Source organism: Ochotona curzoniae, unplaced genomic scaffold (assembly GCF_017591425.1).
Source record: "Ochotona curzoniae isolate NIBS_2020 unplaced genomic scaffold, NIBS_Ocur_1.0 contig_2723, whole genome shotgun sequence".
Taxonomy (NCBI): Eukaryota; Metazoa; Chordata; class Mammalia; order Lagomorpha; family Ochotonidae; genus Ochotona; species Ochotona curzoniae.
The window spans coordinates 4,043,797-4,070,000 of record NW_024465573.1 but is presented as its reverse complement, the minus strand read 5'-3'; the positions used below and the strand labels follow the sequence as shown (position 1 = coordinate 4,070,000).

The window sequence follows — 26,204 nt, the reverse complement described above, 5'->3', positions numbered from 1 at the left end:
AGGCAGGAGCTTCTTCTGCATCTTCAGTGTGGTTTTCAGGAGCCCCAGGACTTAGGCCATCTTGTGCTACTCTTCCCAGGCCAATGAAGGAAGTTAAACATCCAAGACAGAAAGCGACACCTGTATGGGATGTTGGCATCCAAGGTAGTGGCTTTTCTGTTGTGCCACAATGTCAGCTCCTCTAAAAGTTATCTAAGGATAACTTTTACCCAAGGAATACTTCTGTAGCTTTCTTTTACTTTATTTGAACTGTAGAGGGAAAAAATTGCTCATGTATTTGAGCAACTGTGTATTAACAGGATAAACCAGCAGGAACTACTAAATAAAGAAACTTCAAGTTTAGGAATTTGTATATTATACCTTCTGCCTCTTTGCAGAAATCTTAGGGAGTGACTAACATGTCTTATTTTAGATGGTTATGTTTCTGGTGCTAGGGTTTCAGGCTATTTGAGGGATTTTCCTGTGGGATTGTCCGTAATAAATGAGAATAGAATCTAGTTACTTAGAGAAAAATAGCATGCATTTTTCTAACAATTCTTGGCAGTCTCAGAAGCAGGAATGAGGAAAGTCAGTCATTTATGTTGTCCAGAGATGGAGACTGATAAGACAGGCCACAGAAGGTAAAATCTATGGGCAAGGGACACAGAAAACCCTGTGGCGCTTCCCCTTGGAGTTGAATGTGGACCAGAGAGGGCTGGCAAGAGCTGATGCCTGGGCTTGGAGACGGCGCAAGAGTTGGAACTCCTAAGGGAAGGCAAAGAGTAAGTAAGATCTCAGAAGGCTAAGTGATTACCAAGTATGAGTGTCTGTAGGTTGAACAGCTTGCAGAAATGGGAGACCCAAATGTGGATGAGAGAAGAGAACTGGGATCAAAATCACAGTTGTTGCTCTCTCTAGATGTTGGCATTGCTGCTGCCTGTGGTGAGGAAGAAAGAAGAGAGGTGAGCTTGGTCTCAAAATATCTCAATAAAGGTTTCTTCCTCATTGCCTTTGCAAAGATACCAAACAGCTTCATTTTAATTTGCATATCCTCTAAGCTGGAGGAAGTACTTTAATCAGTACTTCTAATTGTGGAGAACAAGAGAACATGCCACCAACCTCCCACATGGGTACACTGTGCTTCTGACACTGAAGAACGGTTTTCTCCCACACTGGGGCCATGGTCATTGTTTTACCTGCTTCGCACTAAGCTATCAGACTGTTGGACAAAAATCAAGTCTTCCTCATTGTCAAGAGACTCTTTTTCTTTATCTTCTTCCTTCTCTCTCTCTCTCTCTCTCTCTTTTTAAAATCTTTTGCCTGAACAAGTTCTGGACACTCTCATCTTTGAAGGAGCTGGTGATGTTTATTCAGAAAGCTGCCCTGCCAATGGGACTGTGTAAGGGCAATTGCATGACACCTTTTGTCTTCCCCTGAGTCATCCTTTGCATCCTCACTGGAAGCATCTCTTCTTGACCTCCAATTAATGTTCCCATTTGTTGAATGATCCACCTGGCCTTGGGCAGCGAGACTGTCCTGTGAGTTCTTGTGCCTGTTGGGAAACCTGGGGTGGATGAGTCATTCTTATGGCTGCTGTGTGTGGGGCCCACTGTGGGCAACACTAGCTGTGAGCTCTTTCTCCAAGAGTTTGACCTAGCCATTCAAGTGTTTTCTAGTTTGGTGCAACTTCTGCAGTTAGAGTTCTTGGATCAAGTGCAACAAGTATCCCTGTAACTAGAAACACTGCAGGATAAAAAGCAATGTGGGTTGATTTTTTTAAAAAAATTACTTATATAAGGCAAGCATAGTTCATGTATTTCATCATACAGATTTAGGAGCATAGTGATGCCTACCTTCTACCCTCCCACCTGTTCCCATTCCCCACCCTGTACTGTGGTAGGGAAGCTCAGAGAAATGCCCACAAGGATGGGCAAGATGATGCAGTGTACAAGAAGCATTCCTGTGCAAAGCCATGAAATGCACTGAAGTGGTTTTGTGCCTCTGTTCAGAGTTAAAATTTATTGACATTGAGTACTGCAGGGACTTGTTGTTAGGATCTGTAGAAGAGAGGAAGACATTAAAGGAGGGCTTTTTGGGAGAGGGGGATGTGAGCTTGACTGTAGAGTAGGTTGTAGATGGGAGATCAGACAGAGTGCTTCACTGGCTAGTGCATCTTTGTGCAGGCTGTGTGTTCAGTGTGAGGGACGAACAGGGTGGGATCTGCAGGACAGCTGAGGCTTAGTGGTCCAGAATGTGGTCTCCTCCAGTGCTGGTTTTCTCATTTCTCCAAGGGGCATTGCTGAAAGCCTTGAGAGAACTGACAGGCTCAAATTCTCCATTTCCTATTTATTTGGAAACTCTCCATTTTGTAAATTTTATAGTTTCCTTCTTTGCAAGCAGAGCCACAGCTTGCCTTGAGCTGAACTCTAGGTGCTTTGATAACAGCAACAACAACACAAAAATACCTTACAAATGGCTATTCCTCTCCTTCCATACTCAGCCAAGGGACAGGAAGAGCTGTTGGAGGTACCAAGAGCATCACTTGCGGATCACACGATAAGGGCCCTAAACTCTAGTTGATTGTCTGTATGGTGAATCTCCCATGCCTCTGCTGATTAAATATGGAAGTGATGACACCACTTATTTCTTCTCTTAGGGGAATTGATCCGTATGACAAGCCAAATACCATCTACGTTGAACGGCATGAACCTTCTGGCTACTCCACAGTTTTCCGAAGCACAGACTTCTTCCAGTCTCTGGAAAACCAGGAAGTGATCCTGGAAGAAGTGAGAGATTTTCAACTTCGGGACAAGTACATGTTTGCAACAAAGGTGGTGGTAAGTAGACTAAACTGGACAAGTAAGCTGCTATGAGGCCTCCTTTGTGAAGTTAGCATTCTGTGTTGAAATCAGTGTTCGCTTGGCAAGGATTGGATTGAGGTGAATGGGGCCAACTCCTGAAGGATTCTGGATGTTGGTGACCCTTCCCAGAAGGCTTGGAAGGTGCTGGCAGGTTGCAGTGCTTTGAACAAGCACTCATGGTATCTCTAGGCTCTGGGAATTGGATGGTTGTATGGTGGCCGAGCGTCCTTGACAAAGATGTGTTTGTTTGGAATTCCAGTGAAAAGAACACAGTAAGGAGAGGTGGAACCCAGTGGCGTTTTGTTTTTTTTTTCCATCCCACTGCCCAATTTCCTTTAAACTTAGGCTGATTTCTCTGTGATTTTTCAACACATGTTAATTTACATGGCTAATAGGATGTGTAGTCATTGGCTAGTGGGAGTTAATGCTTTATGAAAAGCAGTAATTAAGCTTCCAGCTGTCAGTAAGTGGCTTAACTCTCAGCCTTTGGGAAAATCTTCCCCTTGATTTGATGTGTTGGAGCCAGATGCTGAAATGGAGGGTTTGTTCGTTTTAAACCAGAGTTGATTATTTTATGGAACCTGACTTGCATCTGTGTGGATTCTTCTTCATCGCCGTGGTGTAAAGGGAAAAGCCAGGCCTGGTTGTGATCAGGAGGGCCCGACTTGCTCGGTTGATGGCAGCCACTTCCTTGCTGATGAAGGACTCCCTGGGGGTGCTGGGAGTTTGGTCTGCTTTCTGTCACTGTTGACATCACATCAGGGACTTATAGCAGTTGTTAGGTTTTCTTCCAGGTCTTTGTGCATTTATATAATCTGTAGCAGACCAGGCAGGATCAGGTCAGTTTAGTAGGAGTCTAGAGAAGAGAGGAATTCCCTACAGGGAAGGTGTTTGTGTGTGTGTGTGTGTGTGTGTGTGTTTGGAATAGAAAAAGAAGATGTATGGTTAAAGGCAAGATGTATTTCTCACATGTGCATGTGTGTGTGTGTGTTTGGAATGGAAAAAGAGGATGTATGGTTAAAGGCAAGATGTATTTCTCACGTGTGTGTGTGTGTGTGTGTGTGTGTGTGTGTGTGTATGTTTGCAATGGAAGAAGGTATAGGGACTAAAAACCAGAGGGTATTCCTCATCTGGCAGGTCTTATTCCCAGGCTGCCTGCATGGATCCACAAATATTGACTTACTGCCTTCCCGCCTTGCTTGTCTTTCTGCCTTTTTCTTACATCCATACCTACCTACCCAACCACTCAACATCCCAAGAACATATGTACATATGTGTGTTTGAATTGCCTTGACCAAGGATGGGGTGGTTGAGAAATCAGGCCCAGGCACTGTTATCTAATGACCTCAACTTCCTCTGTAGTCTTTTGCCTTGCCTTTGGTTTTTTTGTGGTCATAGGTCTTTTCTGTTCCTTAGGCCTGCTGTTGTAAGATGCAAATTTCTCAGTTCTAAGAATCAAAGCCTGGTCCCTGAGTTTGTCCTACTTTTTGCCTGAGTGGGGGCTGAGAGGATGCAGCTGTTGTGCATTTTTCTTAACCCTATTAAATCTATATTCCGCTCGCAAGGATTTGAGATACATTCTGTATGGAGCTTTCTGTGCCCACAATTCTAATCCCATAGCTACAGTTACTATGATGATTTCTGGCCACTGTTTTCACACACACACGAGCACAAGAGGCGATGGGGAGAGACTCTTCCATCTGCTGATTCTCTTCCAGAAACTTGGAAGTTAAAACTGGGCCTCTGACATGGGTGTCAGGAACCCACGTTGTTGGACCATCACCTGCTTCCTAGGGTGTACATTAGCAGGAAGCTAGAACTCAAAGCAGAGCCAGGACTCAAACTCAGGCACTCTGGTGTGGCATATGGACATCCCAAGCAGTCTTAACTGGTGGAGCAGACCTCTGCCCTTCATAGTAGATCTAGTTAACAGCATGTTGCATGAGGCTTGGTACGTATAGACATGCCCTAAATTGAATGAATGTCATCTTTGCCCACATGATTTTAGAAACATAAATGAAATTTGTTTTTTAATGGGGGTATGAAATTATTTATGGTTTTATGGTCAACTCTCAGCTCTCCATTTTACTCATTTACTTACCTGCTGTGACGAAACTGCAGTTATGTCTTACTGATTCTCTGCTGCACAGGAGCAGGCTACCTGATTCCAAGGGCCAGTGGTGCTAGCTAGAGTTCTAGGGAAGATGAGCTAGGACAGGTGTTTCCCAAACTGTGGGCTTTGTGGCACCCACAGGACCACTGCGCCATGACAGCTGGTACAAATGCAGGAAGCAGGACCCATATGTGCTTATCCTCTGGGCGTACCTGGCTGCCTTAAATGCTCTGGAGGTCGGGAGACTCTGCCCTGATTATTTTTCAAGGGTTGGCCAAGTGGTTGATAAGAAACACAACTGACTGTTATCTGTGCTTTTAAAGTCACTCTCCTTCAAACTTTCTTAGGTCCTCTGATTTTCAGCTCAGCTTGTTTAATTTCATGAACATGGTCAGAGGGGATTTTGAGCAGGGCAGTGTTGGATCTGCATGTGAGTTTGCAGAGTGTTGCTGACATAGTAATCTTACGTCTTCTGTTGCAAGGACAAGGGGGCATCATCCTATTTGTTCAGACTTTTTCTAGTTTCTTCCCCCTGTGATTCTTGGTTTTCATTGGAAGAATCTTGTACTTCAGAATTCCTTTTCTTTTTCAGTCCATTGTAAATGATTGTTCTTTAATTGTCATGGCTAGGTTATAGAAATATGATTGATGTCTGTGTGTCGATCCTGTCTTCTATGACTTTGCCAAGCTTCTTTACTCATTTATTTTGCTTTTTTGATGAATTCCGTAAGATTTTCTTATACAGGATTTTCTGCTAAGAGTTTGGGTTCTTTCTTCCCAGACTGGAAGTCATTATCTGCATTTCTTGGCTTGAGTCTTGAGTAGATGTGAAAAGAGTAGCCATCCCTCTCTTGTTCTTGACCTTGGGAGAAAAGCAAAAATAGCTACAAAAACTTTTATCCTCTAATCTCTTGGACAGAATTTACCACTGACTAGACTTCTGGGCTTGGGTTTATCTTTGTGGGAAGGTTTTTTGATGACTTACTCAGTCTCTTCAGATGCTTTTATATATTGGTGGGGGAGTCAGTTTCAGTAATTTGTTTCTCTTTAGGAATTTGTTCCATTAATTTAGTTCTGAATGTGTAATTGCTCATGGGATTCACCTGTGATTCCTCTTCATTTGCGTGCGGTCCCTAGTGATAGTAATACTTTCATTCCAGGTTTTAATAAATTGAATGTTTTTGCTTCGCTTTACAGTTTAGTCAGAGGTTTGTAAATTTTGTTCATATTTTCAGAGAAGCAGCTTTTTTCTTGGGCAATTTTCTTTATTGTTTTCTGTTCTCTGTTTCATTTATTCCTACTCATTCTTTCTTTCATGCTGTTTGCCTTGGTTTGGTTTACTCTCATTTATCTAGATTCCTAAGGTGGAAAGTCAGGTTGCCAATTTGAATTGTTTCTTTCTTTTTCTTTTTAATTGAGAGGGCTTCAAAAAGTTCAAGAAAAATGTAATTAAAAGGGGTGGTGGCATAGCAAGCTGACCCTCAGCCTGTGGCCCTAATGTCCCACATGGATCCTTGTTTGAGTCCTGTGGCTGCTCCAGTTCTGATCCAACTCCCTGCTTGTGTCCTAGGAAAGCAGTGGAGGATGGTCCAAAACCTTGGACCCTGTACCTGTTTTGGAGACGCCAATGGAACTTCTGATTTCTGGGTTTGGATCAACTCTGCTCTGGCCACTGCAGCTATTTGGGGGAGTGAACCACAGATGGGAGAGTCCTCTTTCAGTCCATCCCTCTCTCTGTCTCTCTCTCTAACTTCGACTTTCAAGTAAAAGAAGTAAATTTTAAAAATAAAAAAAAAGTTAGGTGATTTTTTTTTTCCCCATGATCTTTTTGAAGTTCATTAGAGATTATAGGTCCAAATTTCCCTCTTCGCAGTGCTCTTCCTGAATTCTATATGCTTGGTTTGTTTTTACTTTTCATTTTCTTTAAGTATTTTCTAATGACTCATGGATTTCTTTTTAGCGCATTGGTCGTTTTGTACTATTTGTTTTGTTTCCATATATGTATGGGTTTCTGACATTTCTAATTGATTTCTGATTCCATTATGGTCACAGAGCGTACTCGTATGGTTTTGATTCTTTTAAATTAATATTGAGGCTTGCTTTGAGACTTAATATGGTTCATTTAAAGTTGATTTTTTAAAATATATTTACTTGTTCATTTCATTTTCTAGAAAGATAGAGTGACAGAGTGGTGATGGGGAAAAAGGGAGCTAGAAAGTGAGAGTGAGAGCGAGAGAGAGAAAGAGAGAGGCAGGTCTTGTTTATCTAAGCTTATTTATTCCCCAGCTGCTCATAATGGCCAGTTGTGGGCTAGTCCAAAGCTACAAGCCGGGAGCTGCTGGTTCTCCCACACGATTGATAGGGTGCAGTAGCAGGAACCAGAATCAGAAGTGGAGCAGTGTGGATTTGAAGCAATCACTAGGATGTGGGTTGTGGATGTGCATTTTGGCTCACGGCACCGCCATGCCTGCCCCACAGGTCTGCTTTGAAGAATGGTTCATGTAGAGAGAAATGTGTACTTACATTTTGCTGTTTGGGGAAGCTATGCTATGTAGAAGCATATTGAATCTACTTGGTTGAAAATGATGTTACGATTTTCTTTTTCATATCTGTCTTATTCAGTCTCTAACGTTGATGAACAATCCATGCCCCTCCAGCGTTCTGACAGTTCGCCCTCATGTGTTTTGGAGTTCTCTTCGCAGGTACAGATATGCTTCCAGTGTTAACAGTTCCACATTGGCACTTACATCATGAAGGTCCTTCTTTATCTCTAGTAATTAAAGTCTACTTTGTTACTACAGCTTTTCCTATTGGGCCCTGTTTACTTTATATGTAATCTTGCATCTTTTTTTTTTTTAGTTTCAGTTTATATGCGTTTATATGTGTCTTTAAACTCTAAGAGAGTGTGTAGAGTGATGTGTTTTATCCATTCTCCTAATTCGTGCCTTTTAACTAGAGTGCTTATTCTACTCACTGTTGATTTGATTGTTGAAAGATGGGCAATATATCTGTTATCTTACTATTTGCTTTTTCCCTGCCCTGTGATTGCTGTTGTTCTTCATCTCCCCAATACTGCCTTCCTTTTTATTAAATACATATTTTCTAGGTTACAATTTTAATTTCTTTGTGCTATCTTTTATGATTTTCCCCCTGAAACTTTCTTAATGCTTGCTTTGCAGGTTGTAATACACAGTGAATTCGTGAAATCCAGTATGGATTAATAACAGAGTGATTTTAGTGGTATACAGAATCCTTGTTTCCACATACATCCACTGCCCTGGTCGTTTATGCTACTCTTGTCATATGTTTGTGCATTTTAAGTTCATTATCAGGTTTTTTTTTTTAATTGAACACCTCTTGTATGTGCTGAGTCATATTTCCTTTGCTGCTGCAAGATTTTTAAAAATTAATTTATTGTTTTTTATTGGAAAGTCACAATTACAGACAGGGGCAGAGACAGAAGGATTTTCCATTCATTCTTTCACTCCCCAAGTGGCTGCAATAACCAGTCAGGAACCAGGGGCTTCGTCCTTGTCTGCCATGTGGGTACAAGATCCCAAGGCTTTGGGCCATCTTCCACTGCTTTCCCAGGCCCCAAGCAGGGAGCTGGAAGAGAAGTAGAGCAGCCAGGTTGTGAACTGGTGCCCAAATGGGATCCTGGTACGTGCAAGGCAAGGTTTTTAGCCACTGGGCTTCCGGGCTGGGCCCTGCTTCAAGATTCTTTATCTTTGGCGTTTAGCAGTTTTACTATGATATATCCAGGTGTCGGTCTCTAAGTTTATTGTCCTAGGGATTCATTATGCCTAGTGGATGTGTAGATCTATATGTATTTTTTAATTTGGTGAGTTTTGCTCATTATGTCAATCTCTGCAACCTTTGCCAATGCATTAGCAGGGAGATGGATTAGAAGTAGAGCTGGTTCTCAAACCAGTGCCCATATGGCAAGCTGGCATCACAGGCAACAGCCTTACCATCCTCTCGCCCCCGCATGCCACAGTGCTGGCCCCATCTCTGTCTTCTTTTTTTTTTTTTTTTTTCTTCTCAGCAAGTGTAATTCTATAATTAATAGCCTATAATTCATATGTCTGTAATACATGCCTTGGGCTACTTGATGGTGCATCCTGGGTCTCAGGCTCTTAAAATTCTTTTAACCTCCTTTCTTCTCTTTGGAGTGAATCATCACAGTCGATGTATCTTTCTGTGTTCATCTGTGTGTTTACGCTTGCATTGATTTTTTTTTCAACCTCAGGATGTCTGTTTCCTTTTTGGAACTGCTGTTTCTTTAATAGTATTCTCTGCTTCGTGAGACTTTGTGCTTATACTTTGCTTCTTTAGCCATGATTCCTTTAGTTCTTGGAATATATCCACGTCCACTGATTTACATTTCTTGTTTTATTAAATCCGCTATCTGAGCTTTATCAGGAGCACTTACTGTTGATTGCTTCCTGCTCCCACCCTTTGGTATCGGCCATGTTTTGCTTATCCTGCAATTTTTTGGTTGCAAGTTGGGCGTTTCAAATAGAGGGACAGCTCCTCATTCCAGATACTCCCTAGGGTGTGTTATTGTGCCTTTTGTTCAGTGAGTTTCTTGAACTGCTCTTGTGAGGTTTATATTCCTTGGCATAATGTGGTTATTAACTATGTCAGTGACCAGCCAGTGCTTTGACAGGATTTCCTTACGTGCTGTGAGTGACTAAGCTGTAGCCTTGGCTAATGGTCTCTGGGAGCTTTGGGGATAGACTGTGAGTGCTTTCACAGACTTCTTGAAACTCTACCCTAGCATTTGCTTCTTGGTTGAGCAGCATCTAAGTGAGCTGGATGTGGGAGATCAGACCCTTTCAGCTGTTATTGAGTACACTCTTAGCTCCTATGCACTTGACCCTGTAGAATCCCAGCAATATCTCAGAGTAGATCAAAGCCCCCTGTAGACATCTTCTGTGCCCTGAGTTTCCTTTTAAGCATTTCCATTTAAGCATTAAGTTAGCCCCAAATGAGACCCAGCTGGTAATACTCCATGGAGGACCTGCAGAATTAGCTGTTGGGCTGTTGTCACTTGCTGTGTCCCTTCAGTGCCCTGTATGGCGGGAGGGCTCTTAGGCTTGTTAGCTGAGTTGGGTTATGTAAGGATGGGATCTGAGAGTGCAGCATACTCATGCATGGTGACTTGTATTCTGCTGATATGCTGTTCTCTGGTGCTTTTCTGGAGCTTTGGGCCTCTGGTTGCCTACAGTGGCTGCCAGGCTGCTGGCGCTGTGAGACTACACCAGTTGCGAAGCTGCAAGTTTGCATGGTTGCTGGCAGCCTTGGGGTGGGGTTTAGGGGTGGGGATGGGCCAGAAGACATCACAACACTGGCTATTCTTGGTTAAGTTCATCCATTATTCTTGAATCAGCACTTTTGGGGATTTTCCAAACTTTTCTTTGTTTTCAGAATTCTGGATTTTGAGAAATAGTGTCAGTGTTTTATTTTTATTGATGGGCAGAGTTTTATAGCTCCTTTGCTTTGCCATTCCCAAAGTTCTTTCAATGAATGTTAACTTTGTAAACTTTATCGGAGGCATTTTTCAAGGAACATAAAAGAACACATGGTACTTGCAGCCTGCCTGGGTGAGGACTTTGTGTTCCTTCATGCAGCATCAGTGTTAACAGTTGCTAATCCCTCTGCTAACCTCTTTTCAGCTTGTCTACCCACTGCTTCCTTTTCTCTTGACACATTGTGAAGCAAGCCCCCAGTGTCGTGTTTTGCCTGTGTGTTATTTAAGATGCTCGCTGTGGATAACACTGCAGTGGGTGACTGCTCTGCTGAAGCTCTGTCATTGCTGCGGGGGAGGAGGTGGCAGGGGTGCCATGACTCAGGTGCTTCTGCGCCACCACACGCCTTGGCTGCCTCAGCTCGCACCTGTTTGCCCACCTGAGCTTCTGTGTGGCGTACACTTGAGTATCTCACAGAACTTTTCCTTGGCCTTCACTGAAAGAAATGGTATCATGTGTTTAGTTCCTTGCTCCATGATGCTTCCTTTCATTTTGCTTTTGAAGCAATCTCAATTATACATTGACATTCAGGTCATTTAGACATGGATATTTTTTGTGTGAAGTATCATAAGGAAAACACAGAACTTAAAAAGAGATCAGTTGTGACACTCTGTAAGAGTAACATAGATTAAAATGTTTAGGAACTGATGCTATGGTGCAGTGACCGCAGCCTGTGATGCTGGTATCCCATAGGGACATTGGTTGGAGTCCTGACTGTTCCATTTCTGATCCAGCTCCCCACTCATGTGTCTGGGGGAAAAGTGTGGGAGGTGTCCCAAGTGCTTGGGCCCCTGCAGCCATGTGGAAGACCCAGAAAGAAGCTCCTTGCTTCTCTCTGACCCAGCCCTGGCTGTTGTGTCCATTTGGGGAGTGAACCAGCAGATGGATAATCTCTCTCGCTATTTCTCTGCAACTCTTTCTTTCAAACAAAACGAACCTTTAAAAAAATTAAATAATTCATAGTTGTTGATGATGGTTTGTGTGTTGGTGGATGTATTAACTGCTACAACCTTTCAGGAAAGCTATTTCTTGAAATCTATCAGAAATAAAAATTTTGATCTAAGAACTCATCTTTACAAATAGTGTTATGTGGATCTGGGAAATATACCACAAAACAGTGTCTTCATTTATAGAGAGGTTCTGCAAAGAATCTCAATGTATCTCATGGTAGGTTTGAAAAGGAAAGGTGATATTGATCCATCACTCGTTAAAAATGAAAGTTATATTGCAGAGCAGAAAGATACCCTGTTAAAATATTTCATTCATAACTCAGTATGCCTGTGAAAAATTAAATTGCCCATATCTGCATGGAATGGTGTTAGGCTGTGGATAAGGGATTACTGTCTTATAATCCTGGCTAACAGTTTTCGTTTTCTGGGTTGCTTTGTGGTCCAGGATGTCCACAGTAAAAGTTGGGCCCTGACATCAGTGAGTAAGAGTAAGGAAAGATAGAAAGGTCCAACATTAACCTTATTTGACAAGGTGCCATTGTGCAGCTTTCTCCAAAGTTCAACACAACAGTTTGTTTGTCTCTCACTGATACTTAGTTGCAAGATCACACTCAGCTGCCACATCATTGACGGACACCCTTTTCTCTCTCTTTTTTTTAAAGATTTATTTTATTTTTATTGGAAAGGCAGACACACAGAGAGGAGGAGAGACAGAGGGTATGATCTTCCGTGTGATGATTCACTCCCTGAGCAGTTGTAATGGCTGGAGCTGAGCCGATCTAAAGCCAGGAACCTGGAATCTCCTCCAGGTCTCCCACACGTGTGCAGGGTCCCAAGGCTTTGGACTGTCCTTTCCTGCCCTGTATCAGGCCACAGTCAGGGAGCTGGAACCAATGCCCATATGGGATCCTGGCACGTGCAAGGCGAGAACTTTAGCTACTAGGCTACCATACTGTACCCATGACACCCTTTCTTATGCTGGATGGCCGTGGGGCTTCTATTGGCTCAGGGGGACAGGGATTGGATAATGCAGAATTATCATGTCATTATAGAGATAGGCTTATGGCTGGTGCCTCAGAAAAGCTCTGAAAAACTATGCATGAACCGCTGTCCAGCAGACATTCTAGGTGACATCAATGGAGCATATTTTACCTTATTCTTGTCTAGACCAGCATCTTTCAAAAGTTCCGGCAACGTGTATGTTGTGAACAAACTATGCATAAGGTTCAAAATGTTTTATTGTTTCTGTATATTACAAAGATTCACAGTAACTGGGGCTGATCTAGGCTGAAGGAACTCAATTCAGGACTCCCGTGTACGTGGCCAGGGCCTGGCTCTTTGAGGCCTGCTGCCTCCCAGGGTGCTCGTTGCCAGGAAGCTGGAATCAGGAGCAGAGCGTGGGCTAGAACCCAGGCCTTCAAACGTGTGGTGTGGACAAGTGCTCCACTCGCCAAGCCCAAGACCTGTGCTCAAAACTTTCTTGCACAGAAAAACTTTTTTGAAAAAAGATTTATTATTTTTGTTTGAAAGACATAATTACAGAGGGACAGAGAAGAGAGGGAGGGAGGGGCGAAGAGAGAGAGAGAGAGAGATTGATTGAGACATCTTCCATCTGCTGGTTCACTCACCAAATGGTTGCAATGGCTGGTCCAGAGCCAGGAGTGAGAAACTTCTACTAAGTCTCCCTTGTGGATACTGGGGCCCAAGCACTTGCCCCATCTTCTGTTGCTTTTGCAGGTTCTTAGCATAGATTTGGATTGAAGCTGGAGCAGCTGGGCCACAAACCAGTGCCCATGTGGGATGTAGGAACCTGGGGGCTGAAGTTTTACCTGTTGATGCTACAATGATGGTCCCACAAACTTTTCTTTCCTTTTCTTTTTTAAACTTAGTTTTCAGTTCTGTTTTTTCGGAGTATCTCTGTTACTCTTGGATGTTTTTTCCATGAGCATGGTTTACTTTCAAGATAATAAGCAAACATAAAATCTCAAAGCAAATTAACCACAAATTCATGATTTATAAGGATAAAGTCAGAGGCTTACCATACATTTCAGAATCCATAGTGAATGCTATTGTTCCTTTTGGTGGTAGTAAAACAGTGTAAAAACTTTTAAAGAAGTATTGAGTTTGAGAATAAACCTGACTTACCCAGGCTTTGAGTAATGTTCTGAGAAAGAAGTGGGATGGATGCATTTTGAGATTTTTTTGATGACCATGGCATTCTGATTTTTGCAGTGGAGTAGGACAAAATTTGATATGTATTCTTAATTCTAAGGCCTTCCAGTAAAAATTATTAGAAACTTTAACTGATTATGAGCCTAATGTAATAAGAAATCTGCTTTTGTTTGAAGCTATAATTGGAAGTAATTAAACAAAAATCACAAAAATATATAGTTCATTGGTACTTATATATTCACATATATTCATAAACATTAGTATATGGGTAACTTAAAGTAATTATCCAGTGTAGCATTTTATTGACTTAATGAGGGCTTTTGGGATTTATAATGTAACAATGTACTTTTGCTAGGAACTCTTTCCTCATTCAGGTAATATGTTTTTACATTTTTAATAAGTCCATAATTTCCTATAATCCCTTCCCGAATATGAACTATTAACATGGTTGGTTGGAAATCATTTCGTAAAATCATTCTTCTCTGAGTTCGTTCAAATAAACGTTTTACCTTTTCATTGCTGGTGGTTTGATTATGTGTACTGTGAACTGAAAGTCGCTTTGTATTTAGTTTTTACTAGCTTGTTCCCCACATAGGATTGTATGTCTTTCTTTTTTAAAAACATATTTATTTATTTTTATTGGAAAGGCAGATACACAGAGAGGAGGAGAGACAGAGAGTTAGGTCTTCTGTCCAATAATTCACTCCCCACTGGCTGCAAGGGCTGGAGCTGAGCCAATCTGAAGCCAGGAGCCAGGAGTCTTTTTCCGGGTCTCCCACGTGGGTGCAGGGTCTCAAGGCTGGGTCCTCGACTGCTTTCCCAGGCCACAGGCAGGGAGCTGGATGGGATGCAGGGCTGCTAGGATTAGAACCGGCGCCCATATGGGATCCTGGCGTGTTCAAGGCGAGGACTTTAACCACTGTGCTATCATACCAGGCCCTGTATGTCTTTCTAAGTATGTATCTGTCTGTATGTCTGTCTATCCATCACCATCCCCCTTTTCCCAAATCCCTGCAGTATTCTGGACTGGGCAGATGCAAGTCAGGAACCAGGAATGACGTTTAGTACTCACAGCCTTATATAGCACTTGTGGGACATTCAAGGGCAAAGAATATTTGACTGTTACATGAAGGGTCTCTTGAAAGTTCATAAAAATGCATATTATGAAGCAATTGCACGGCTTAAAAAAACATTTGCACTAAAATGAACTTTTCATTCCCTTTCTACCAATTTTTATACCTTGTCTATTTTTTTTATACCATGACCTTTCATATCCTCATATTACAGAGAAATCAAGTGGTATGTTTCTTCCTCGATTTATGTTCATGTCTGTAAAAGGTAGCAACCTAGTGAAGCATAACATGAGCTAAGCTCACCTTGGATGGCTGGGGATCCACAGCACCTGATGGGCTCGGTAGACATTTGTGTGATTGTGCTTACCTGAGAGTGTGCTGCCCTATTGTCTGCCCAAGACAAAGGCAGCGTTTAGAGCTGCAGGAGACCACATGAGGCCTTTGTCATGGTTTGTACTCTTTTTGAGTAATAAACGCCTTTAAGAATCTTAAGATTAGACCCTCCATTGCAAAATGAATGAGTGCTTGTGTTTGGGACTTTAGCTACATACTTATGGCGTTCCTGGGCTGTTTTAAGCCTATCCACAGGGGTGTCTTGGTCCTAATAAACTTCTGTTTTATAGGTAAATAAGCTGAGCACTAGAAGTATTTCATGATTTTTCTCATATGGTGTAGGTTATCTTTTAATCTGGAGCTTTTCTTTTTTTTTTTTAATTTTTATTTTTATTGGAAAGGCAGATATACAGAGAGGAGAGACAGAGAGGAAGATCTTCCGTCTGATGATTCACTCCCCAAGTGAGCACAACGGCCGATGCTATGCCGATCCGAAGCCAGGAGACTCCTCTGGGTCTCCCACGCGGGTGCAGGGTCCCAAAGCTTTGGGCCATCCTCGACTGCTTTCCTGGGCCACAGGCAGGGAGCTGGAAGGGAAGCGGGGCTGCCGGGATAGAACCGGTGCCCATATGGGATCCTGGGCGTGCAAGGCGAGGACCTTAACCACTTGCGCCACCGCACCAGGCCCAATCTGGAGCTTTGCTATGTGTTTTCAAGTGTCTGGCTGTGGAGGAAAGTTTGGTTGTCTTATTGGAACTGTACATGTGGAATGTATAAACATTTATTCTCTTTATATTAAAATGATTTTAAAAGTCTCTAAAATACATGTGATGTGGCTGTTGTCATGTTGAATATGCTACCAAAGAGTGTTTGTTCCAGCAAAAAAAAAAAAAATCATTACCTGGTGAGAAATGTTCGAAGAGTGGACAGTAGAGATCAATAAGAATTCCTTCAAGTCTTGGTGCAGATTAAAGCCTGAGACTTTAGTATTCAGTCTAAAAATAGGAGCAGAAAATAGAAGAGAGCATGTTTTGTGTGCACAGTGTATGGCTGTTCTCACCTGTGGTGGTTTGGAGTTGTGAGCTCTCACCTCCTTGCAACCTTACCACACAATCTTTCGCTTTCTCGTACTGCGTGCTTGGGTGTAGGCAGCCTCCATTGCCTGAGGTTGCTGTCTCCCCTTCTGGCTTTATCATGCCTTATCTAATATCCGTGGACCCTCTAGAATGGATGTATTCCAGTATTTAGTATCCATTGTATCCAGGATAAAGTAGCCAGGTCCAAGCTATCCAATAAGGGCAGATGCTGCAAAAATAAGAATGTGTGGCCATGGTCTTCATTTTGTTTTTTGAGTAGCATTGGATGGGTATGGCTTTCGTTTCCTTTTCAGACATGTTCTGAGGAGCTATTACCTGGCATAGTTAACCTTCTTTCCCCCTCTTCCTTGGCAGCATCTCTTGGACAGTCCACAGCAATCTTCTGTCCAGCTCTGGGTCTCCTTTGGCCGGAAGCCCATGCGAGCCGCCCAGTTCGTTACAAGACATCCTATTAACGTAAGTGGCGTCTGCTTGAGGGTGTGAAGACAAGTTATCTCGATGTAGAAGTCAGGTGGAGGGTGTTGGTGGGCACGAGCTACTGGGGTAAATAGTTGTTGTATGCCTCTGGAAGTCTTTTTCCAGAGAGATGAGTCTCTCTCCAGCCGTTATCTTGTGCTGTTATTTTCCATTTCACTGTTTGAAGTGGAGCTGAACAGGGGACTGAATTTGCCTTAAGTGCAGCAGAATTGGCAGAAAGGTTGGAGCCAGTCAGTGACCTCGTGTGCCAGTACCAAAGCAATGGGCACTTTGTCCACTTCAATGGTTATTCATAAGGTACCTACTGTATTGCTCACCAGCAACTTGCATCTGTAAAGCTATGAGATTTGAGTCTTCCTTTGTAAGAGGAGACAGGTTAATGAAAGCAACAACTGAGCAGAGGAGGAAATCAGGTACAGTCGGGGGTCCTTATGAGAAGGAATTAGTATTGGAAGGCTGTGGCGTTAAGCTGTTGGTTTGGTGGAAGTGAGTAATTCAGAGGGCAGGCAAGGGAGAATAGTCTTGTCAATTCCTGGCTATTTCTAGGGGTTCCTTAGTCATCTCACAGAAAACAGTCTACATTGTACTTTACTACTGTTTCCTGGGAAAAACTGGGGGAGACATTATTAACTAGAGAGAGATTTCTAGGTCATTTTTGGCCCAGTCTTACCTTGCGCCTCAAATGCCAACAAGGGGCATGGCTCTCCAAAGGGAAGGTCAAGAGGTCAACAGGGCTTCCTTGCCAAGACCAAGGACTTTAGGCTTCACTGGCCAGAGCCGGACATTTGGTAGTCATTATTTTTGTGAGTGTTGAGAACGCCTCCGGGGCACGTCCTGTTTTTGACTTCTGTGTTTCTTGTGATTCCAAAGGAATATTACATCGCAGATGCCTCAGAGGACCAGGTGTTTGTGTGTGTCAGTCACAGCAACAACCGCACCAATCTGTACATCTCGGAGGCAGAGGGCCTGAAGTTCTCCCTGTCTTTGGAAAACGTGCTCTATTACAGTCCAGGAGGGGCTGGCAGTGACACCTTGGTGAGGTAAGGAGAAAGTGAGGCCCGACCTAGCCTTCCTGGGTCATCTCTGAGGCCCACCCCTACCTTCCTGGTTCCTCGCATCCTTCAACCCACAGTACCACAGGTGACAGTTGAATTGGTTTGGGATGTGGCCCTGGTGTGCCCAGAGAAGCTAAGCAGGGACCAAAGCTAGAAGCTTGGAATTCAACCTGGGTCCTCTATATGTGGGTAACATGAATCCACCTGCTTGAGTCATCATGCTGACTCCCAGCTTGTGCATTGGCAGGAAGCTGGAATCGGGCTCAAATTCTCTCCTATGTGAGATGCAGCTATTGTAACTGACCAGGTACATGCCCCTGCGAGGATGTTGAAAAGCTAATCCTGCTCGGAGTAGCATGGAGAATCACAGCAGCCGTGTTATGCCATCCCTTCATTGAGTTATCTGATTTTGTGGTCTTTTGAGTTCTTGCAAAATATCATCTGGTTAGGTAGAGCAAGCCAGAGTGGCCCAAGGGCATCGTTGATCCTTTATCTGTAAATATTGAGCTTGGAGCTGTTTGGCAGGACTAGAACAGGGTTTCTCTGAAGGCACTGCAAGGAGGAGTTGGGGTTTGGGATGCATGGGTAGGTTCTTAAGATCCTGTCAGTGCCATAAACCCTTCTCTTCTCATCTATTGACTAACAGACCAGATTTGATTAGGAACACCGTGTTCTTAGATAGAGTCCTGTGTGAAACTGGCAGACTGTCCTGGGGTGAGGTCTGCTTTGGTGCTGTGACCCCCCACCCCCCAGGCCACAGGTCATACCCCTGCTGCCCACCATCTCTCTTTGTGTCGACAAGGCTTTCCATCATTGATTGACTCAACAAGTATGTTACTACTCTCAGAGGGTGGTGTACTGGGGGTAGTAGTGAAACAGCAGTAAGGAAACCCAAGCACGTCTCTTGTTTTCCATGTACTTTTTGAAGATGCTTCAAGTTAGGAAAATATGGGAGACATACAGCAAAGAGAGAGATAAGGATCTAGCAGGGAGAAACTCAGGCCTCTTGAACGTGTGGAAGAAACTAGTCATTCTGTGTGGTTAAAAACTCGCGTTGTCTAACATATCAGTCACTCAATACAATGTTAATTAACCCTATAATGTCAAAAACTGTTGTTAATGTTATATTATGGCTTTTAATTGGTCAGAATGAAATTCTGCCAGCTATGTCTTCAGACCAGAGTTGGTCTCCCCAAGAAACTGTTGAATTCAGCTGGGCAATAAGATACTGGACTCTATGCATGGCACATGCTTGCAATTAAAGAAACAAGACTGGATTTGAACTGTAATACTGCAATAAGGTGAAGCAATCCACCATGAGGGGAGGGCACGGAAAGGGGATGGGGGAACATCAGAGCCTATGAAACGTTGTTATAAAATGAAATGCAATAAAAAACATATATATATATGTTTTATATAGATATAAAGAAACTAGTCGTCCTGGGTCTGACAGCTTTCATGGTGGTAAAACCAGAGGTGAGGTGAGGAGTGACAGGAGGGCGATCAACGTTCAACCCGTTCCTGAGGAACCAAGGAAGTGCTGTAGCTTCAAGGATGCTACACACCAGAGATTTGGGTCTCTATAGTCCTTTTAGGATTTCCTCAATCTCTCCATCCACAGTGGCTTTGTTGGAGCTGCTAACTTCCATTGGTGTGCCTCCAGGGCCATGTGCACCCCTGGTTTAGGAAGCTCCAGGTATTTCTGCAATGGTTCTTGCAGGTCTGTGTGAAGAGCCTAGTGTCTCAGAAACCCTCAGATAAGGGGCATGCTTCCAGTCTTAGCTGTGTGAACTGCAGTTCCTGTTTCTCATTGATCTGGTGCGTTTGTAATGCATGTGCTGCCTTAGTGTGGTTGTTTCCTGGTAAACCACAACATCCTCTCACAGCATTTGAAGCTTGGGGAGCCTTCAGTGCTTCCCTGCTCATGTGTATAACCAGCTTTCTAGAGTTGTGCTTCTGCTTTGGACTGCTTCTCTGGGGATGGGATTGACAGATTCTGCTGGGCTTCTTGACAGAAAAGCCCGTGGGCTTCTCAGGGAATGGGCTATTGGAGAATTAGGTTGTGATGGCCTGGGCAAGGGGCCATGGAACCCTTAGCTGTATTCTTGCAAATGGAGTTATACTGTAAGCCTCACCATTGTTACAAGTTGAGCACTAGCCCTCAATGCTTTCTGGAGCAATTGGGCTGAACATCAAGAGTAAAGAAATAGATGTGACTCACAGTTATTCTACTCATCATCCCAAACCCTATTAAGAGTTGTTAATCACATAAACGTCCTAGCTTTCAAAGTCAAGATAACATGATCAGTTTTCTTAAAAAAGCAGATTGTTTGGAGATAAACAGAAATTAAGTATGATATGTACAATAAATCTTAGGAGCAGTGTTTTAACTGAAAGTAACTGGATACCAAGGACTATATATCACTCAGTCCCACTTGAAATGTCCAGAATCAATAAAATGGTAGTTGATCTCAGTAGATCGCTTGTTCTGGAGCCAGAAGAGAACTGGAGAGGGACTGTCTGTGTGGGGTACAGGGTATCCTTTTTGGGAGATGCACAGAACCCAGAATTGGATAGCAATGATGGTTGTAGAGTATTGTGGATGTCCTCGGTGCTCCACAAGAATTTATTTTAAGGTGATGATGTTTTACATTCTTTATAATAAAAATATTCCAATTAGGGTTCAATTCATTTGTTTTCTCGTAGGTACTTTGCAAATGAGCCATTCGCTGACTTTCATCGTGTGGAAGGGTTACAAGGAGTCTACATTGCCACTCTGATTAATGGCTCTATGAACGAGGAGAATATGAGATCTGTCATCACCTTTGATAAAGGGGGTACCTGGGAATTTCTGCAGGCTCCAGCCTTCACGGGGTATGGAGAGAAAATCGATTGTGAGGTACAGAGGCTTCCATCTTGTTTGGCTTTTTAGTATTAGGAAAAGATCCCTGACCTGTAGGCATGTCTTATCTCTAACATTTACTGGAAGAAGGCACAGTCATAAAACGCTCCACTGACATCATATGGATATTTGTGTTTCTGTCCTTTCAGCCCTCCCCCCAGATTTGTGCCAAGATACCCTGAGTCAAGATTGTGAACTCACTGGGAATGTCTTGGGCTATTTTAAGTTTTTAAGGGAGAGATCATGATACTCAACCTCTCTTAGACTCTGCCAGTTGCCTGAGTATCTCTAGCTTGAGTTCATGGTTTTACCATGAGGTCATGGTATACTTGTTTCGAAGATGTTTTGAGATACTGGGAATAGATGTGCTAACAAAACCAGTGAAGACAGTCATTTCAATTAGAGATTGAGGGTGGTAGTACTGGTGGTATTCCAAATGTTGAGAATGTGTGCTATTCTGTAACAGGTGCACACATTCCACCTGTCAGTAATTGTAGTTTTTTTGCAAGTAAAATTAAAATGTGTTTTTTTTTCAATTTATGTACTACCATTTTAGACTGCTACTAAATTATTAGCAAAAATGTATTCATTATGTTGTTTGTGCTTAACTAGGTAGAAAACACAATTGGTATTTCTTCTGGCCTAAGGCTTCTATAAAAGAAATGTGCTGAAACACCAGTTACATTTCAATCAAGACTGCTTGAGAACCTCTGGCAAAGGTTATTACCTCTCTGAATATAATCAGGATTATAAAGTTACTCTTACCTATAGGCCCATGGAAAAGCTAAGTGTATTAATGTATTATTTGGACTCATTAAGGATGCTTCTGAGCCATATTAGCTCCTTCCTAGTCCTTTAGAGGAATGATCTAGATTGTGGTCCCTGCCTTTGCGTGACATCCACATTTCTGTTCCTGCTTAACCTAAGGAATTCAGAGATATTTCAGTAGGTAGGTAGAAAACCCAGGGGGGAAAAAAGACACAAGTAATACTCAGCTTTGGAAAACCTGTAATATTTTAATTAGACAGTTTTCTTGTCTGCTGGGTTTTTGAATTTTGTTTGCATAGTGGTAAATGATGTAGACTTTTTCATATGCTGTGTCTGCAATCTGTGGGCACATTCATTTGGAGATTCTTTCCCTAGGTTATGCATTATGCTTCTTCACACCCCCCCCCTCCAGCAACAAATGTTGTTTACTTATTTTTATGCTCTTAATAGATACATACAAATGCCTCCATGCTCTTCCTTGCTAGTAATGTTTGAGACCACTCAGCCTCTACTTGACCTAGCAGGGGTGAGGTCATGATTTTTGAGTATGCAGTATGGCTCAGATCCTTGGGTAAACAGAATTAATAATATTAAAAGTCAGCTTTTACATCCCTGTTTAAACAATTTACCTATATACCGTAGGACAATTAATCAGCTTTTAATTTCAGCTTCTAAGTTTAGAGGTCAAAAAGATCATATAGGAATATTTCACGTCTCACTGTGTGAGGGCGTGCATCCGTGAATAGACTTATGTGCATGTGAAGGGGAGTAGCTAAATAAATATGTACTTGAGTTTCAACCTAATCTACTTGGTTTCTGGGGCAACTACCAAGATGGCTAATTGTTAGAACCTCTGGGGTGGGTCCCACAGACCTGGTCTCAATAAGCACACCGAGTCCCTCTGTGCAGAACATTGGATCATCTGAATGTCCTAGAACGGTCACATTCCCCCAGCAGTGTCAGGTGTGGCCGTACAGCAAAGACCTCACTCTGGTTATTTGCAGAGCTATTAAGCCTGAACACGTGCCACCAAGGTCAGTTGGAGTGACTTGTGGCTTTGCCTTGTCTACTTACATCTTTGTACAAACAACTCAGGTGAATCTTGGGGTGTTCATTTCTTGTATGTTGCGCATCTGGGCACTTCTCAGCGAGGCCTTGTGATGCCTCCTTCATGGTTTTTCTGCCAACAGAATTGCTGGACTCCTGTTTGACACAGGTCTCTGCAGATACAGAAAACAATGATCGCAGCCTCATTCTGATTCTCTTTATCATTGAATCACTTGGCAAGATCTCTGGTTGACACAACCAGAGGGTGCCTTCTTTGTTTCTACACGTTGATACTGCTTTCTAGTAGTTATTCCCTTATAGTCACAGAAGAAATTTTTAAATTATTTTTCCCTTTTATTCAATGAGACACATTTGGGTAGTTCTATGCAACATTTCCTGCCTGGGCGTTGTGCTGATGGCCAGCTGGGAGACTGCTGTCCTTGGGACCAACTGCTAGATTCCCATATCACCCTCTAGGTTGAAGGAGATCTAGGTATGGTAGCACCTGCTGACACCTTGTGCAACAACTTTTGTTCTGTAGCTTTCTGAGGGCTGTTCGCTCCACCTGGCCCAGCGCCTCAGCCAGCTGCTGAACCTCCAGCTCCGGAGGATGCCCATCTTGTCTAAGGAGTCAGCGCCCGGCCTCATCATTGCCACTGGTGAGTGTGCAGCTGCGGAGGCCGCCCCCAACTCCACATCTCCAGCTGTAACCACTTGAATTTTGATATGGTCCTGGTGTTGGGTGTGGTGGTTGTTGAATATATTCTTTTTTGTTTCAATTAATAAGCTAGACAGAGAGATGATCAAATCAGAGAGAGAGAGAGGGAGAGAGTGAGCTACCATTTACTAGTTCACACCCTGAAAGACTGCAGGGGCTTGGACTGGACTGGATTGAAGGCAGGAACCAGTATCTCATTCTTACTTTCCCATATGGGAATCAAGACCCTTGTTACTTGAGTTATAGCTTCTGCCCCCAAGGTCTGCATTCAAAGGAAGCTGGAATTAGGAAGCAGAGCTGGCATTCAGACCTGGACACTAGAAGGAGGGAAGGTAGCTAGCTGTTAGGTTAAACGTCTACTATGACCCGCTCTTGGGAGAAATAATCATTCCTGTTGTCTTTTAGGCTCGGTGGGGAAGAACTTGGCTAGCAAGACAAACGTGTATGTCTCAAGCAGCGCTGGGGCCAGATGGCGAGAAGTGAGTCCTCTTCCTCCCCCTGATTGGTGGTTCTTGTGAGTGTGAGAGTGTAGGCCGTGTGCCAATTCATCAACACATCTGGTCACTGCTGGAGGCTGTCTGCTGTGTGTGACTCTAAAGAGAGGTGTCCAAAACAATACCAAAAAGTGTCAGTGATTTGGGCACAGGAGCTTCAAAGCTTTCATGGAAACTTTGTGTGATCTTTTGATTCTGTTTTCCATGAAGTTTTTGAAGTCCCTGGTTAGTTAGACCTTGTGGTGTGGACTCAGCAGTTTATCCAAAACTAATATTTTAAATTAAAAAAAACTTTTAAAAGCTTTAATTTTAATTTGCCTAGATCGTAAATCCTTTGTGGGCAAAGATAGTATCTATTTTGCTTGTTCATCCTCAGGACCTCGCAGTGTCTGACCTGGAAGCAGCTGCTCACTATTTGTTGAAAGTTTTAGCAAGTTCCATTGTGTTTGGGGTGTGAATCAGGTGTAAAACTAGTTATTTTAATTTTTTTCAAAAACAGTTTTGAAATGTATTTTTTTAACGTAACAATCTGAGAGGGAGAGAGAAAATCACCCATCTGCTGATTTGCTTCCCAAATACTCATTAAACCAGTCCGAAGCCAAAGAGCCAGGGGCTCTGTCTGCGTCTCCCCAACACGTGGCAGTGATCAAAGTACATCTGCCTCTTGGTATATACATGAGCAGGAAGTTAGTTCAGAAGCAGAGGCAGTACTCGGTCCAGAGCATTCTGATAAACGATGAGGGCATCTCGAGCAGTGGCTTAACTTGCTGGGCCGCAGCATCTGCCCCTGTGTTTCTGACTCTGTCTTGCATTTTATAGAAGCTCAAGTCCAGCCTCCTCTCCTGGGGTTGTGCTGTTCGTTCCTTTCTTTCTGTGCTGTCGGAAGTATGAACTGCTTTTGGCCCAAAGAATGTGATCCTTGGGCCATGCTTGTACCAGTTCCATCAGTGGGGCTGCTTTTGCAGTCCTGAAGTATTAACTAAACCTTCAGCCTTGGATGTGATAGAATCCCCTAACTTGTAAAGCAGAATTTTTTCACCAGACACACGAAGGCCCAGCAAAGTGCACAGCTGGTCTCATTTGCAGGGCCTGTGATCAGTGGTGACTCCGTGTATGCCTCTGGGGTAAACCCAAGAGGTCACTGATGAAGAGTGTGTGGAGAACATCACAGACTGGACCCATGTCAGGCTCGATGCACCTCCTCTCCCCGTTGTGCCTCCCAAGCGCCTGCAGTGTGGACAGATTCGTATGTCCATTTGTCATGTGCGAAACAACCAAACATCAGCGGTTGTGTGGCTCTTTGCAGTGGTCAGGGAGCTGTCATGTGACCTTAGCTCTTTTGTAGCTGGACTTTTCATTCCTGCAACTGAATATGGGACCTAGACGCTGTGTGTGAGAGAGAGATTAAGGGCTGATTGGCACTGTAGCACAGAGTACAGCAGACACCCAGATGCAAGAGATCAGTTAGGCCAGAATCATCAAAAAGAGGCAGTAGTTTGTAATTTTTGAGTCATCCTTACGCTGCTTCCTTAGGAAAGATTCTGCAGCTGTGCTTTCTGTGGAGCTGGCCATGCCTTTGCGAATTGGGTACTCTGTGTCCAGGCCGTGCCTTGTTTGTACCTTTTGCCTTGAGTAATGTGTGATTTGAACATCTGCAGTGATTTGCTTCTGTGTCTCGTCCTCCTCCAGTGATGTGGTGTGATCTGTCTATTGCGAGAGCAGCTGTTTGCCTCCCTCTGTGCATGCTAATGCCTGCCAAGATCCAGCCAGTGCACAGGGGACCTGATCTGGGGAGAGAGCAGAGAGCTAACCAGCCAGTAAACAGGCAGAGAGTGTCCCGTGTGAGCGAGTGTGTGTCTGTGTCTCTGGAAAGCCTGCCTTAAGAGGCACAGGCTGGAGTGTGTTACAGGTGTTGTGCAGGACCGGGGTGTGGTGCATGGGCAGAGTGGCATTCTGGTTCTCCCAATGAGCAGTGCAAGTCCTCTGATCTCAGAATTCCCATCTTCTGTTTTCCTTCTCTAACAAGTGTGGGCATAAAGCAAACTGAACATATCTAATATTTTCAGTTTGATCAGAACTGATTCTCATCACCAGAGTTAACCTAACAGTTTCATCACTTGCTTTCCCAAGTAACCATGCCTATGTCTCTTCATCCTGGTCCCTGGCTGCTTCTGTCACCATGTTATCAGTAGGTGGAGTCTGCAATTTTATGTTCATCATGGGTTTTCTTTGAATTTATCCTGTTTGGAGGTGTTGATATCGTTTGCCTTCTTAATTTTTATTTTAACATATTTCAAGTAATTGGAAAAGTATAAGGGAAAGTTCCATGAATGCATAAATAGATTTTACAATTTTTAACATCTGACATATTAACTTCATATGTAAATAGATGCACATGTAGACAATATTTTCTTGAAAGTTGGGGTGAATATGTTAATATCATATAAAATGGGGTTCATAGCAAAGATGATCAAATGAATAGAGAAGAGCATATTAAAAATTCCGTAACAACTATAATTCAAAGATGGCAGCATAAAATCCATAGTGAAGGAAATGACATCCACTTTTAACTCTGTGTGTGTGTATTTCAGCACAGGAGAGAAAATATGGTGTTTGTCTTTTTGTGTCTGGCTT

At 43.1% G+C, this 26,204-nt stretch overlaps 1 protein-coding gene across 1 annotated transcript in view; it reads left to right on the top strand.

Annotated features, from left to right (window-relative positions):
- SORL1 (sortilin related receptor 1) overlaps positions 1–26,204 on the top strand; it is a 165,241-nt gene that overhangs the window by 40,001 nt on the left and 99,036 nt on the right. The window contains exons 6-11 of the mRNA XM_040976801.1: positions 2,636–2,816; positions 16,464–16,565; positions 17,457–17,626; positions 20,348–20,540; positions 22,900–23,017; positions 23,482–23,555. Of these exons, the coding sequence (XP_040832735.1) occupies positions 2,636–2,816; positions 16,464–16,565; positions 17,457–17,626; positions 20,348–20,540; positions 22,900–23,017; positions 23,482–23,555 (838 nt within the window). The remainder of the gene's footprint in view (positions 1–2,635; positions 2,817–16,463; positions 16,566–17,456; positions 17,627–20,347; positions 20,541–22,899; positions 23,018–23,481; positions 23,556–26,204) is intronic.